The sequence below is a fragment of the Stenella coeruleoalba genome (genome assembly GCF_951394435.1).
Source record: "Stenella coeruleoalba genome assembly, chromosome: 13".
Taxonomy (NCBI): domain Eukaryota; kingdom Metazoa; phylum Chordata; class Mammalia; order Artiodactyla; family Delphinidae; genus Stenella; species Stenella coeruleoalba.
The window spans coordinates 52,466,347-52,482,419 of record NC_137159.1 but is presented as its reverse complement, the minus strand read 5'-3'; the positions used below and the strand labels follow the sequence as shown (position 1 = coordinate 52,482,419).

The window sequence follows — 16,073 nt, the reverse complement described above, 5'->3', positions numbered from 1 at the left end:
AGCCACGCTACTCACCGGGGAGCCCCTGACAGGTAACAGTCTCCCCTCAGAACCAACTAATTCTCACCTCCCCTGAGAATCTCTGCAAGTCTCAAGTTCACAAAACTTCTTTTATCCCCTTAGAGCTCACCTTCTTCAAAATACCATTTCCCGTTAGTCCTGACCAGAAAGAGGTGGCCTGGGGATTCTGCCAGTGTCAGGTCTGATGCGACAGTCCCCTCTAGTCTGCCAGTTTCTTAACAAAACCAGGCAGCGGGCAGTGCCCCTCCACACCCCACCTGGCTGTGGCACTGCAGGTGGCAGCATCCAAGGTGGTGAGTGGAGGAGGAGGGGCAAGGGAAGGTCCTCTCGTGCTGGCTTTTCAGTGTTCCCGAGTGAGCCGCGTGCCTTGGAGTGGGGTTGACTCTGCCATCCTGTTATGAAGTGGCTATTCTGGGAAAGAAACCCAGAGCAGAGGGAATCTAGTGTGAGGCGGGGAGGCCAGACCGGCATGTGCTATTCCGGGCCCTGGAGCACAGGAAGGATATGGGGGGAAGACTTTCAGAAAGTAGGACAACAGCTCAGTGGATCCAAGGGTTGGAGGGCTAACCCTGGACTGCAAATCTAAGAGTCTCGAGAAAGAGCAGACGGGAGGGCGAGAACCCAGGGCAGAGACTGGCTCTATAAATACTTTGAAAGAAACAGGGCAAGGCAATGGCAGACTTGTCACCCTAGATGCTACAGGAAGAGGGAACTATGGGCTGAAGTATAAGAAAGGCTTGGACATGCCATCGCAGGACACGTGTGTACTTTTCTCCTTTAAAGAGGTTCGTCCTCCAGGACAGGTGAGGGCAGTGTCCGGTAGTGTTGGAATCATCTTTACATCTGCACAGAGTAGGGAGTGGAGGACTTAATGACTAAACGGAGACCCCTTCCCCACACCCAGAAGCATCTCAGCTTCCCTGTTACAATGCTTGGGATTCCCCTCTTAGACACCGATTTCTTTGGGTTTGTCGCTGCTTCCTTCCACCACCACCCCCGCTGTTCCTCCACCAGCAGGGAGCCCCGAAAGGAGTAATACATTAATCCTGGGACATCTCTCTGATTGAATTTGGACTTGTAGGATGTTTCTCCTCATTTCACAGATGATGAAAAGTGAGGCACAGCAAAGTTAAGGTTGCTCCAAGTCACACATTTAGCGCCTGGAGTTCCAGTCCTTTTGAATCCATGGGAAGAGAGACATGGAGGGCAGGAGCATTCTGCAAACCTGGCCAGGCGGAGATGTCCATGAGGGCTGAGGACTGGGGGAAGGGGAGGGTTCTCCCCTGGAGGAGGAACCAAAGTTAAACAGGCACCAGGGACTGGCCCTGAGCATTGGGGTCTGCAGGAGGTCCTCACACACTCAGTGACTGTTTCTACCCTTGCTCTTGGTGCACGGCCTTGGTTTCCGAGCTCTCCCATGCATAACCGTCCCCCTCAGTGGTTCAGGGTTGGCTTGGACAGGACACATATTGGAGGCTCTGAGCACATCTGCCTGCATGTGTGCTGGCGTGAACCCATGTGTGCCAGATATGCCCAGGGAGATAGGACCAGAGTGGCCACAGCGAGACATCAACACATCCCCTCCCAGGGCGGTTGCAAGTGTGGAAGCAAAGTGCCTGTGCTCTGGCTGGGCTTGGCCCTGGACTGACCAGAGCCCTCAGCGTGTCAGCTCTGGTCCTCTCAGTCCCGAGGAAAGAAATTACAGAAAAGGATAAAAAGTGTCCACATTTGGCCATCTGGTCTGGGTGTCCTTGAAGGAGCAGTTCTCATAAAACATGCATCACCTGGGGGAGGAGGAGGTGGATGGCTTTCTGTGCCTTCTCTTCCAGGCCACTGCCACACATTCTTTAGACCAATTGTTGTTATCGTTTTTAGGAATTGTATGCGAGACAGGATCTTGTTCTTTTTAAATCACATTTTGCTTCTTTAAAACATGCAATGCAGCGAAAAGGAGTACAGGATTTGTGGACAGTTGGACGTGCCCTGGAACCTCAGTCGGGCTGCCTTCCTTCTCTGCAGCCTTGTGAAAACCTCTTGACTACCTTTGAGCTTTACTTTCTCATCCGCACAAAGAGGATACCAGTACTTACCATGGACATTGGATATGAAAGCCCTTTTCCTCTTGCCTGCCACATATGGGCTCTCAGTAAGTTATAGCTTAAGAGATAAAACTTACTATGAACAAGCAAATTGATTTATAATAAGAGTAGTCTTCTGGGAAAAATGATGTAAATGAAAACCCAGTGTAAACCCTTACTGTCCTCTTACCACCTTCTAGCAATTTCTAGCAAAATGCAGAGTTGCCAAGCTTTCCCAAGTCAAAACAAACCACAGATCCATTATTGAAGCATTTCTAACAAAGGTGAGCGCCGATGTTGGCTCACTTTATGATAGGAAATAGCTGGTTGCATACTTCAGAGTTCAAAAGGCTAAAAAAGACCAGGTTTTGCTTTAGAAAAGTTTCTTCTTTACTTAGTAACACGTTTCCCTTTGATTTTCACAGTAGGCTGTTCTGTGTGGGAATGTTGGAGAGGAAACCTCAATGCTGAGAAATTCAGGCTGGGAGTCTGGGCGGCCGATTGAGATTTGTATCACAGGAAGCAAACTGAAACAATAGCTTTATGATATTAGCTTCCACGCTGGGCCGAGAACAGAACACACTCTGACGGGAACATCAGTGGAAATACCACTTGATTGTCTTAAATCCTCTTTCAAGAGGAGCTCCGCAAACTGTAACCAGATGAGGTTCACTCCTGCATTCAGAGAGCCTTAAACAGTGGTAGCTATGCAGAGCTGGCTTTTCACTATAAAATTGATTTTTGGCTTCCCCCATACTCATAGGAGGTAAAATCAAATTCATTTTACATGAGAGCTAGAGGTCAGTGTGCAGCAAGCTTTCTAAGACAAATGTCAGGTTTATTATTAATTCACTGGCATTTGCTTAGTGAAGACATCAGTCTTAACAAGAGATTATGATTTCCTCGTCTCTAGACTACTAAGGGAAAGACACTAAAATGTGGGACAAGTGATTTTAGTTTTTTGCCGTGACCTTTTCATGCAGGAGAGAGTGAGACCAGAGGGAAAATTGTGGAGGCAGATATGGTTTCTGATGCCCTCTTAGGTCCCCCCGTTCGGACTTCTTTTCCCAGGCTTTCACCTCTACTTTTTTGTTTTTTTCCTGTCTCACCCCCTTGCCCCACTCACCTTCCAAACCAAGGCCTTTTTCTGTCCTGTTTGGTGAAGAGCTGAGAGGCTGATTCATGCCAGAATGTTAATGGCTGAGAGCAGCTAATCGTACAATCTCTTCTAGAGATGCTTTGTTCAGATCATTCCCTTAACTTAAACCAAAAAACTCTGGTCAGTCAGCAGGTATGTACTGACCCCAGCCCAGCACAACATCTTATGAAGGGTAACACAGAGAAGTGAGATAGGATAGTAAGTTATGCACAGAATAAAGGAATGAATTTCTAATGGTGGACTTTCAAAGCCCTTTGGGAGGCCTGCAAGGTCAGATAAAACACAGTGCCTTCTGCCAAAGATGTGAGGGTAGCCCAAGCCTACTACCAGGCAATGGTGGAGTTTAAAGGTGGGGCTAATGACCCAGTAAGTGATTCAAAAATAGTTTCCTCGGGCTTCCCTGGTGGCGCAGTGGTTGAGAGTCCGCCTGCCGATGCAGGGGACACGGGTTCGTGCCCCGGTCTGGGAGGATCCCACATGCCGCGGAGCGGCTGGGCCCGTGAGCCATGGCCGCTGAGCCTGCGCGTCCGGAGCCTGTGCTCCGCAACGGGAGAGGCCACAGCAGTGAGAGGCCCGCGTACCGCAAAAAAAAAAAAAAAAAAAAAAAAGTAGTTTCCTCATGGCTTGACTGGGTCTGCTTTTGCAGTCAGCACACCAGGGCTGGGTGTAGTTGTGGGTCTGTGGGCCGGAGGGAAGAATTGGTGTAAAAGGAAAGCCCTTTCGTTGATAACTACCCGGTGACACATCTGCACAGCACATCTGCGCCAGGAGGATCACATCAGGGTGGTTTGAAGACCAGTCAAAACACTCCTGGGACTTCCCAGACTAGGAACAGAGGTAAAATAACCCTGGTGGAATAAAAATGCACCCTGACCAGCAGCCCTGGGACGATCTGGTCCCAGAGGCCCGGTCAGGAGCGTTTGCCCTGCCACCTGCCCGCTCGCCCCAGACGCCCAGCTCCTGCTGCCCCTCGGGTCCCGTCCCCCCTCCACCCCCCGCGTGGTGCTGCCTGAAGGAAATGCGCGGTGCTCCGGAAAAAGTGCTCCGAAACCTCAGCCCGCGCATATCCTGGCTGTGGGGAGTCATCAAAGCCTGTTTACCGGGGCTATTTTTAGCATTAAAGAACCGTGTTGTGCTCCTGGGCCCAGCATGCTGCATCTCCGCGGAGGGCCTCTGATCTGCATGAGCCACCTCTCTGCTTTGGGGTCAGACCCTGAAGGGCCCTGGGAAGCAAGTAACTGAGACCTGGAGCCCGAGGCAATTTAAGGACCCTGCCGAGGGTTTGTGGAGCGCCTACCGTGGGTTCCTCTTTATTCGGCACCAGCGGTCTCTTCTGGATTGTTGCGCAGCCTTACGGCGGTTCATCTTTCTCGTCCCCACCAGTCTGTGGATTCCTTGAGGGAAAGGATGCTCTTACACCCGACTTTCCCCAGGACAGGCCTGAGCATCTAGTAAGCGTCACTTGTTGACAGATGACCTGACTGCTTCGTGCCCAGCGTGGGGCAGACGTGTAGCAGGAGCGCGGTAACTGCGTAGTGAATGAGGGAATTTTCTGTGTGCTTAGCACTGAGTCAGAGATCAATGATCCCATCAGAAGATGTGATGCTCCCGAGAAAGGGCAGAGGAGAAGGCAGAGCCGTCTTCAGCCGGATGATGTGCCTGAGCCTCCGGCCCCTCGGGTGAAGGGCTGCATCCGGCCCCGCAGTTTCCACCCTCAGCTCCAAGCTGACAGCACGCTGGCCAGGTTCCTTCCGAAGCCCCCAGGAGTACAGGCAGGTGCTGCGGCAGCAAAGCCTCCCACAGACGAAAGAGGCCTTGCTGTCCCAGGGTTCCTGGGGGCCGGCCTGCTGGCTTCCTGGCCCCCCAGCCCTGGTGGCTTCAGTTCCAAGATGTTCTGTTTCCATTCGTGGGCCCTGTGCACCCCTCTCCCTCCTGGAGGCCAGCTGGCCAGCTGCTACAGCCAATTTCGCCACCTCCTGGAAGCAAGTGTACTGGGCACGGATGGAAACCAGTTTGACTGTGTCGGAACTGTTAAAAAACAGGAAATTTTAAGCAGAACTATTTCCTCTGGGCCTAGTTAACCCAAATAGGGTTGTCTTGGGATTACTCCAGATTTTGAAGTCAGTGTTGCCACTGAGATCAAAGACATTGAAGAGAAGAAAATCTCAATAGGCCAGAAATCACAGGGCTGGCCTCTGCTGTCTGGAGAAGGTACTCACCTCTCTGGTGTGATTTTTAACAGTGCTGAAAACCTCTCCTCACCCATCCCCCAAATAGGTCACCACCTGCAAAACTTGGTTTTCCCGGCATTAGGGTTGCTCGTAGGACCTTGAGTTAAGGCAGTGATTCTCCACCTGTGGTCTTAGGGCCACCAGCATCCACATCACATGAGAACTTGTTAGAAAAGCACATTCTCAGCCCCCAGCCTGAGACCTACCGACTCAGGAACTCTGGGCAGGGGGCACATCCAGGGTGGCTCCATGACTCTGTGTGACCTGTGCGGTCCCGCACAGGAGGGCCCTGGGCATGGTTTAATGTTTCAACAAGAGGCCCCACATTCTTACTTTGCCCTGGGCTTGGAAATCCTTGTTTTAGCAAGTTTTCTTGGTGGTTCCGGTGCACGCTCCAATTTGAAAGCACTGAGTCAAGTCATGGTCTCTCCTGCAGCCCTTGTTTAAATATAGGTGTTAACCCAGAGCACGAACGTTGGCCAAGGCACCACCCACACCTGGAACTTTGGTTCACTATCATCAGTTCAGTTAACCAGTTAGATGGCAGGCGCCCGAAGCAGGGATCAAGTGTGGGTATGTGTGTGGTAAAAAGGCCATTCCCAGACAGTCTCCCCTCCCATAGGCTAGCCACCTGAATCAGGTTATGAAGAGAAAAGAATGTCCCTCATTCCGTTCTACCATTTTAGCAAAACAGGGAAGTCACTAGGCTAGTACTCACTCTGTATGGCCCAACTCTTGGCTCTAAAGGCTCGCCTGTCCCTGGGCAGCATGAGTGACCTCGGCACATTCACCGACCCTGTGTCCTGAAGGTGGATGGTCCACAGTGGTGCCACTGGGGCCCCTTGGTAGGAACATCTTCTAATTTGGATTTGTTCTTCTTGAGAAATAACAGCATATGGCCCAGAGCTTAAATTTAGGAGCTCAAGGGAAAAGAGAAAAGAGAACCAAATAAATCCAGTGCCCTTCCAGAAAGGCCGTTGAACCTCATTTCACAGCGTCCATGTGTCCCTTGCCACGTGGCCCATAAATGCATTGCATTTTACATTCCCTAGAGCAGTCTCCGCTTGAAAGACTCCTTTTTTTTAGTTAAGCGAATGTTAACGTTTGTAAGTGACAAATTATTCTCTCATCCTCTTGTTCTGTAAATTAAGGGAGGCATACTGGGCTTGATGTTTGTACTGGATGAATACAAATTTTTATAAGTGAATGTATATTTGGAGTTAAATAATGAGCTAGGAGAAGCAGGGCTGAAATAAAGTCTGTGGTCTGAGCCATAACAGCCAAGGGTCTGGGGCCTGAGAGCTGTATTTGCTGGGACAAGAGCTGAGTCTGCCTTTTGCACACAGCAGAGGTATACTTCATAGGCCAGGGTTCCTCAAAGCGCTTGGCTGGGGAGTGGACGCCTTCCCAGGTTGCCCCTAGCAACCACCTCTGCAGCCTGCCACCAGCACAGCAGCAGCCGCTGCCTCACGTGGCTTCACACCTCTGGTCCTCACTCCAAACCGCCTTGCATGCCACTGCCAGATGAATCTCCCCAAAGCCGTGGTCTGAGATGCCACTGCTCCAGGCCACTGGACCCACGTCGTGAGGCCAGTCGATAAGTCTGGGAAATGGACCCTCCTCTCCAGCCAGGTGGACCTGTTCTCCGTCCCTGGAGGGAGGTTTCTCCAGGCTCTGCCACCTCCATGCTTTCCAGCGTCGGCCCAACCCACTAGGCCCAGAAAGCCCTCCTTTCATTTCACAGAGTGAGATCCCTGTTTTTCACGCGTGTCTTCAAATGCCCTTCTTTAAACAGTTGTCTCTGACCATCCCAAAGCGACCCCCTCTTCCTATGAACCCTTCAGCACTTACTGTCTGTATGCCTCTTGGGTGCCCAATTCTGTCAACCTGAAGTTTTTACTTAATTTGTGTCTCTGTGTGCCACGCAGCCCCCGTCCAGGTTTTGAGCAATCTGAAGGCGGTGACAGTGTCATAGAGGGGCAGAAGGGAGAGAGAATCATGATAGTTGGTACGTTTTAGGCATTTTACATACGTATTTAATCCTTACAACTCAAAGAGATGGGAACTATTATCTCTATTTAGCTGATGAGGAGACTAATATTCAAAAAGGTTGTTACTTACGCAGAGTCATAATAGCCTAACGGGAGGAACAGTCCAAAGCCTATGAGTGGTTACGAGTGTGGCTTCTGTATTCAGCTGCCTGAGTCCACTAGCCACAACCTCTATAACCTTGGGCAGATGACTTAACCTCTCCAGGCCTCATCTGTAAGATGAGACAAAAAAAATAGTACTTGCCTCACAGGTGTCTTGAAGATTATATAGCATGCTCAGTGCAGTACCTGATGTGCTGTCCTTGTTCAACATCCATTAGGGAAAATTATTGGGCTGACTACTCCTGTAACTGCCTTTGCCTCTGTGACCACGACTGCTGCCACTGCCACTGGTACCACAAGTATGCGGCCACAACAGCCGTACTGCCCGCAAAGCTCCTGTCAGGGTGTCCTCTGTGCAGTGGGTTCATCAGATGCCTGCTGCTTGAGCCTGTGGTGGACACTTGGATGGTGGGCAGTGTGCGTTTCCAGAAAAATCCACGTACTGCCTTTGAGCCATCCCTGGCAGACATCCGTCCGTGCCAGTCACATCTGCTTTAACACATTGATGCAAGCCGTCCAACCCTGTCTCTTTCCAGTTTGCTCTGAAAGTGAGCCTGAAGCTGAGGCGGACCAGCAGATGGACAACTTGTACCTGAAAGCCTTGGAGGGCTTCATTGCCGTCGTGACCCAAGATGGCGACATGATCTTTCTGTCAGAAAACATCAGCAAGTTCATGGGACTCACACAGGTGACACCCTCCTCTGGCTCTTTCAGAAAGGGAGGGAAAGCGTTTCCACTTGGGGGTAGAAATTAGCGGAAGGTTCTGATCACCTCCCTCCTGACCTGTCCTTGCATATGCCCACCCTGCTTCTCTCTGACTTCAAGCCTCAAACCTCAGGAACACACTGAGAACCCCTGGCATTGGGCTTAGCATTGCTGATGGCCACTCTGGTGGACAGCTCTGCCGACTGGATTAACAGAACCACCCTTGTGAACCACATCCATCGTGAAGTCTGTTACACTGGTGTGTCTGTGGACCTGTGGAGTGGAACTTGAGAAGACCTGATTTAGCCTCCTCCCTCTCTCCAAGTGTGAAAAGGGGGCCCAGCTTCCTCTTGGAGACTTCTTCTTCAGTGTTAGGAATAATGAAGCCCAACCTTGTTTTGAAACAGGTGGAGCTAACAGGGCACAGTATCTTTGACTTCACTCATCCCTGTGACCACGAGGAGATCCGTGAGAACCTGAGTCTCAAAAATGGTAACGTATTCTTCATTGCGTTTTTTTCTTTTCACACCACCTGGGAGGGGATCTGCCTTACCTTTGTCTGCAAATGTAGGACGGTTGGAACATGGCCATCATGATCTAAAAACACTGACATCCATAAAAAACCCAGCAGAGCCTAGGAGATGAGATCGAGGGCCCTGGAAGGACCTAGTACTCAGAAGGATCTCCTGCTGGCTCTTCCTGGGGCCTGATGTCACACTCCTAGGGCACTCCTTCAGGTTAGGACACTGTCTCCAGAAGGTTTCATCACCTGAGCATCCAGCATCTCTGCCAAATGACACCACCCAAACCAATCAGCTCATCTGTGCCAAAACGTTCATGGGAACCATTGTGGTTGTCCCTAGGACAGTTGTGTAACAGACTGCCCCAAACATAGTGGCTTAAACAGTACTTTTATTAGCTCTCATGATTCTGCGGGTTCTGTGGATGGTTCTTTTGCTCCATGTGATGTCAGGAGGCTGGACTTGGTGGGATGACCAGAGGGTTCACCCACACCCCTGGGACCTTGTGGCCGGTAGCTGGAGGCTGGGGCTCAGCTGGGATGCGGGCACGGCTGGACCTCCCTCTCACTCTGTGAGGTATCGGAGCCTCTCCCTCTCCACGTGGGGTCTCCAGGGTAGCCAGACTTCTTACACGGCAGCTCAGGGCTCCCCCAAAGTGCAAAAGTAGAAGCTGCCAGGCTCTCCGAAGGCTTAGTCCTGAAACTGGTACAGCACCACTCTGCCCCATCCTGCTGTTAGAGTGAGTTACAGGCCAGCCCCATTCACTGTGGGAGGGAACTACAGGAGGCCCTGAATACTAGGAGATGTGGCTCATTGGGGCCACCTTTAGAGACTAGCTACCCTGGGAGCCAAGGAAGGAATCTGGCCTCCTGGTGATAAGAAATGGGACAGGTAGTTTTTGATGGAGAAGAGATTTATAAGGTCTCGTGCACTGCACCCTCCCTGTGGGGCCTCCAGCAGATGCCAGTGGATTGAAGGGCCTATACATGCAGAAAGCGCTTTGCAGTGACAATCAGAGCCTGCCGCTTCATCTCTTGTAACGGGGGACAGTCAAGCAAAAGCACAGATGGGCATATTGTCAAGTGGACTGAAGCTTTGAGAAGAAGGGGATTTAATGGCTTTCAAGGTCCCTTCTGAACCTGAGAGTCGATCTCTGCCCTGGGCAGATTGTGCCCGAGTCTAGACATCCCCTTTTCTGTCTCTCACCTGTCACTGCCATGGAGTGCGTGCTTGTCCAACCTGAATGACAGAGGCAGTGCTATCAAGCCTGCAAGGTTTTGCTCTTATTACCACACATGGTGCAAAAGCAGACACTTCATTGGCCCACTTCTACCCTTGTTACAGACCGAGCCTGCAAAGCGCAGGATTACCACCACCTCTACCCACCCCACCACGGCCTCCCCACCCAGCGCCTCTGCTCTCCCTCCCGAAGGCCACCTGGCTCCGGGCGTACACAGGCTGGGGAGCACTGTGGGCTGTTCACTGTCTTCTCTGTGCCGCTGAGAAACTCTTGTTCGGTTCTGTGAGGAAGGGGCTGCCAGAGCTTCTGAATCCCTTTCTAAAACAGGTGCTGGAAGCCCAAGAAAACCAAAAAGTCTCTTAATTTCTCTTCTCTGCTCTGGAAACCCTTGGGCCCTTGGGTTCTCAGTCTTAGGTCAACCTCTGACCCTAGTCTCAACCTGATCGTGTGATCTGAACCGAGTCACTTCATTGCTCTGTTTCTGGGAGTCTTTCTTTTCAAAGTGACAGTATTGGACCAGGCAAAGTCTAGGACCTTCCAGCTCCCAGGTGCCATGATTCAGCAGGACTCTACTCCGTTGATCCGAGTGGAACTTTAGATCTCTTGGTCTCTGTGTTGAGGACTTGGGATCCAAATCAGTTAATCAGCAAAGCCTTTGAAGGTGCCGACCTGAACGATCTGTAAGCACAGGGTTAGTGCGAGCACCCAGGGAAAGATAAGGCTGTGAGGCTGGTGTGGAAGGCTTTGAAGGCCAGGAATTGGGCCTCGATCCTCTTCCTTGTAGACAGAGGGGAGCTGGTGGAAGTTTTGGGGCAGAGGTGGAGTAATCTGGTTGGAGCTGTATTTAGAAAGATTAACCAAATGGCAGAATGGGGCAGACTCAGAAGTTAACAGGTCAGGAGGCCACAGCCCTAACCCATGTCACAGCCACAAATGAGTCCTTCCAGCCCACTTCCCAGCACCTGAGCTGGTGCTCGTGCTGCGTCCAGGCCCCAAGATACAGGAATGTCTCATGATGTGCAAACCCCACTCGTGGGAATTAGAATTGTAGGAAGAGACATAATTGAGTATGGGAGAGATGGTTTTATAATCATGAATGAGGAATATTCTCTCTTTAAAAAAAAAAAAAAGATGCACCATCTGGTCTATTACTTAGTGGGCTCTCCTAGGGATGTTGAAGATGAATTCAAAGGTGCCACAATTCATTCAACACACAGTGATTTGGGGCTGTGTCACCCAAATAAGTCACAGCCCCCTGGGGGTTCAGGTTCAGAAGCTGGTGGCCATGCCAGAGGGAGGGAAGTGATTATTTGAAACAAGGCTCTGGTCTGTTCTGAGATGCTGGGCAGGGGGCAGGAGTGTACCTTGGAAGGTCCAGGATGGCAGAATTTAGATGTGGACAGGGGGGCTCAGCTGGTGCTTACTGCATTCATCACTTTTTTTTTTTTTTAAACAAAAAGTGGGAGAGGTTCTGAAGGGCAGGCTATTTGGAGACTATAAGGAAGGAAGCGATCTTGTTTGTCTTGGTGATTTATTTAATTCTGGCTGAGAAAGGATATGATCTGTGTTGAGTTAATCCTCAAGGTGAACTTGCTCCCCACAGGAGATTAGGACTAGCAGTCTCTCTTGAACCTTGACCTATGTCACTTTAGGGAGAAAGCAAATGGTGCAGGACCCTGAATGCAGCCATTGCAGGGTGAAACTAGGGCACTGGAGGGACAGGAATGAAGAAAAGACAGGGGTGTCTAAGGGACATGTCCAACCCGAGAGGCTTATCCCCGTGGAGTAATTGTGGCCTCGCCCAGACCGTCCCTTGGAATTCCGTCTCTGGAACCTGGACCTGCCCCTGGAGACGTTTGCTGAGATAACGGCAGATGATCTCTCATCGCCTGGCCGCCCTGGAGTGCGAGGTGCAGTGGGAGATAACACGCTGGAACAGCCCCGACCCTTCAGCAGTGGGAGACAGGCTGGAGATGAGCGAGCCTTGGTCCACAGCCAGGGTGGCACGGAGCATTCAGGGCAGGCTGCGCGTGCTCAGAGAGCCGCTCCTCGGGGAACACACACACACACACACACACACACACACACACACACACACGTGTTGCCCTGAAAAACTGCCCCCCCCTCTGAATACAAACACGAAACTTCAGCTGGCTCCCCTCCCCTTCTCTATCCAGGCTCTGGTTTTGGGAAGAAAAGCAAAGACATGTCCACAGAGCGGGACTTCTTCATGAGGATGAAGTGCACAGTCACCAACAGAGGCCGCACTGTCAACCTCAAGTCAGCCACCTGGAAGGTAGGACGTCAGGCCTGGGTTGGAGTACCGAGTGCGCCCCCCCCCCCCCGCCCCCGCCCCTGGCTCTCGGCTCCACGTCTGACCCTCCGCGGCTGGTCTCCAGGTCCTGCACTGCACGGGCCAGGTGAAGGTCTACAACAACTGCCCCCCTCACAGCAGTCTCTGCGGCTGCAAGGAGCCGCTGCTGTCCTGCCTCATCATCATGTGTGAGCCCATCCAGCACCCGTCCCACATGGACATCCCCCTGGACAGCAAGACCTTCCTGAGCCGCCACAGCATGGACATGAAGTTCACCTACTGTGACGACAGGTGGGGCCCGGCAGAGTGCACGCGCGCGCGCGCGTGTGTGTGTGTGTGTGTGTGTGCGCGCCTGTGGTCAGGGTGTGGGTCTGCGGCATTAATGTTGTATTGCTGGGTGCAGGTCACTGTTTCATCCCATCAGTGCCACCAAGGGGTTCCTCATACCGTATTGGACTGTCCCCTGTTGTCACAGCAGAGCTGATCTGGGGTGCCGCTGCTGTCGTGGTGGATCGCGGTGGTGTGTACATATTCCTCCACATATGTGTCAGGCTCCTAGGAAATCTCCAGGCCACTCTCCCTCCCCAGGAGACGAGGTTCTGGAGATCTCCATTAGCAGCCCCACTTCAGAGGCCAGCTGGGAGATTTGGTTTCTGTCCTGGAAGCTGCCCTACGGCCGCGTGGCTCCTGTGTGTTCTTCTCAATGAATGAGCTCTTTCCTCGGCCTTTGCGCCTCCTGTGTCACCTCCATTCCAGCCACTGTCCAGTCCACTTTGGAAGGCTTTTCAAGGAAGGGAACTAAGCCAGACCCTAACCCCCAAAGCCAGGCCTAACTGGAGATTCTCTTATGAGAGAACGCAGTGGTTAAGAGCCTTGGTTCAGTGAGACGGCCTAAGTTCCAATCCAATAGGAAGTGTTGGGTGTTAGCTGTGGTCCTCACCCTAAATTGCTTCTTTATTAGAGTAGTTGAAAGAGCACCTAAGACAGCACATGTAATCCATGTCACTCTAGTTTCAGCTTGAGGAGAGGCTCGAAACAGGTGGAGAAGAGGCTTGGGTTGTTGTGGAAGGGGCGGGAGGGACAGCTCTGACTCCCCCCTGCCTGTCCTCTGCCCTCCCCTCTGTGCCTGGACATTGGGAACATGGGCGGATCGGGAGGTGGAAGGAGGAAGACAGGGAAGGATAGATGCCGTGGGCAGTGGCTGCCATCAGAGAGGGAAGGACAGGCCAGGAGCAGGGGCTGGGCCGGGCAGGCCTGGCTCGAGGAGCTGCCACTGCAGTCTGCTGACTAGTGCATGACCAGAGGTGGCCTTCAGGGATCTCGCCACCTGACCCCAGATTTCAGCAGTGTCCAGAGTCACCACGTTTGTCCAGAGTCATAGTTTTTGTGGCAGCTCTTTGCTGCTCCAACCTGTCCCCTATCCCCTTGTAGGGTTTCTCCAGAAACCCTGAGATCTCAGCTTCCCCCTCTCTATAATGCAGATGAGAATACTGCCTGCACCTGTTTCACAGGATCAGCGTACGATGAGATGATGGCTATGGAAGCGCTTTGAAAACCACAAACCCCATCCCTGATGGGAGGCTTTTTGTTCCTGCTGATGTCTTGCTCCCTGTTTTTGCCCTCCCCCAAAGCTAGTCTCCCCACTAAACTCAAGGGGCCAAGACCACTTCTGGAGGCATGTAGAGGCTGGGGGCCTGGAAGAAGGAGAGACCACCAGCAGGAAACTGCCTCACCTTCCCAGCCAGCAGGAAGCAAAGGCCCCAGGACAGAGCTCCTGTTCAGCGGCCCCCAGGCCTGCCCACCTTTCTCTCTTCTGCTGCATGTCCCATGGGTGTCTGGATTTCTTCATGGCTGCGGCCCTACTTTCCAGGCTCAGCTGAGTTTCTCTCCCCTGATTCTAGACTGACCTGGTGTTGGCTGGTGCCACTCCAGGTTTAAGAACTTTTGTAAAAGTGTCCTTGACTCACCCCTGTCCCCATAGTGCTGGATTCAAGGCTCTTGGAGGTAGTGCGTAGTTCCAGATGTAGAAAGAAGCGCTCTAACCTCATAGGGAGAAAATGTCACGTGTGAAGACTTGTGTCCTGAAACTTTGACACAGTCAGCGTTTATCATGACTGTTCCTATTGTCATTATTGTGATACAAGGATAATTAGAGAGAGAGATTATTCCAAAGGCAGGCACCTGAGAAATCCACGCTGTGTGTAAGGTTCTTTCTCAGAGGTAGTCTTTGTATTCCAAGAACCATCCTGGGCAGAAGATACAGTTTTGTAATGTGCATCCGTCTCCGTAACCTTCTGAGACAAGAGAAATCCTGCTGCGTAGCCCGCGTGTCTCCAGCTTCGAGCTGGGGTGGTGGGGTGGTGTGGGGTGGTGCGGTGCTCCGCATGCCTTAGCCTTAGAGCGGCTGGAGCAGTGCAGACAGTGAAAGCTGCATGTGAAGCACAGCCCTCACGTGACCCCAGAAGCACTGGGAACACCCTACTGTCCTAGAAAATAACTCCTCATCCCTAGATAACAGAAAAGAAGGATTTTTTTTTTTTAAACTTAAGACTTTGATCCTTGTTAATGTGAAGGGAAAAAAATCCTGTGGAAAGGGTAATTTGAAGTTATCCCTCATTCATCATCTTGTTTTGAATGAATTTCAGGTCGTTTCTTGAAAGCATCTAACTTTTGGGTAAAAGGAAGAGGGGACAATAACATGAGCAATTGGGGGCCTAAGAGTGGAGAAGGCCCTCTTCCCAGAAAGGGGAGGGGCCTGCACTGACTTCTTAGTTTGGTTCAGGGCTGGTAGGCAGAGTCGATCCTGGCTCGACGGAACCTGTGATTTAGGGCTTTGTGACTCAGGGTGTGGAGGGTGATATTGCTCATAAGGTTTGCTAGACACAGTGCACTTTGAGCAGAATCTTGCCTTTCAAGAAACCTAATTACATGGCCCAAACTCTGAATCCAGAGGTGCTGGAAAGGTGGATGCAGAGGCATGTAAAGACACAGGCTGCTGTGCCACACAGAAGCTGTGTTTAACGGATTAGCAGATTAGCTAACAAGGGCACAGACACGGCTTAGACAGTTTATAAAGTGACTATTTTAAGTCCTTAATGCCTATGTGTTATTTCTCAGTTGCCCTGATGAAGACCTAGGATTTTTTGGTTTTGGTAGCTTGTCTTGTTTACACTTTTTTTTATTGGGATGGGGAAGGATATACACATATTCATACTCTCTCTCTCTCTCTCTCTCTCTCACACACACACACACACACACACACACACACACCTCTTCCAAGATCAATGCTTCAAAAACCAACACTTACATATCATAGCGGGGTGGGGTGGGGGGCATTGCATTTTAATCAGGGAATTCACTAGATTTAATGACATCTGGCACACATGAGGGGCTGTGATTTCCCATAAAGGGGATTATTTTCCCAATGGGAAAGTTAGGAAGAATCTGATGAAAATGTACGGCAAGTAGAACCCACAAAATCACTTTTGAGGCTGTTTGGTACTTTTTCTTAGATGTATTGAGACCATAGACATAAACACAAAAAAAGAGAAGGATCGTGGAGAAAAAGGGGAGAACCGAGAGGAAACGGGGGAGCGACAAATAGAAAAGAGTAATCTTGTGTGTAAGTCTCAGGTTTCCCAAATCAACTGA

The 16,073-nt window shown here is 51.2% G+C and overlaps 1 protein-coding gene across 3 annotated transcripts in view; it reads left to right on the top strand.

Annotated features, from left to right (window-relative positions):
* The window catches only part of EPAS1 (endothelial PAS domain protein 1), an 88,996-nt gene that overhangs the window by 50,334 nt on the left and 22,589 nt on the right, over window positions 1-16,073 (top strand). For 2 of the 3 annotated variants that reach the window (XM_079941257.1, XM_079941259.1), the window contains 4 exons: window positions 8,179-8,330; window positions 8,755-8,839; window positions 12,286-12,404; window positions 12,508-12,713. In XM_079941257.1, the coding sequence (XP_079797383.1) occupies window positions 8,179-8,330; window positions 8,755-8,839; window positions 12,286-12,404; window positions 12,508-12,713 (562 nt within the window). Of the gene's footprint in view, window positions 1-137; window positions 2,168-8,178; window positions 8,331-8,754; window positions 8,840-12,285; window positions 12,405-12,507; window positions 12,714-16,073 lie in introns of those variants that run through there. The other variant, XM_079941258.1, reaches the window with a different exon arrangement.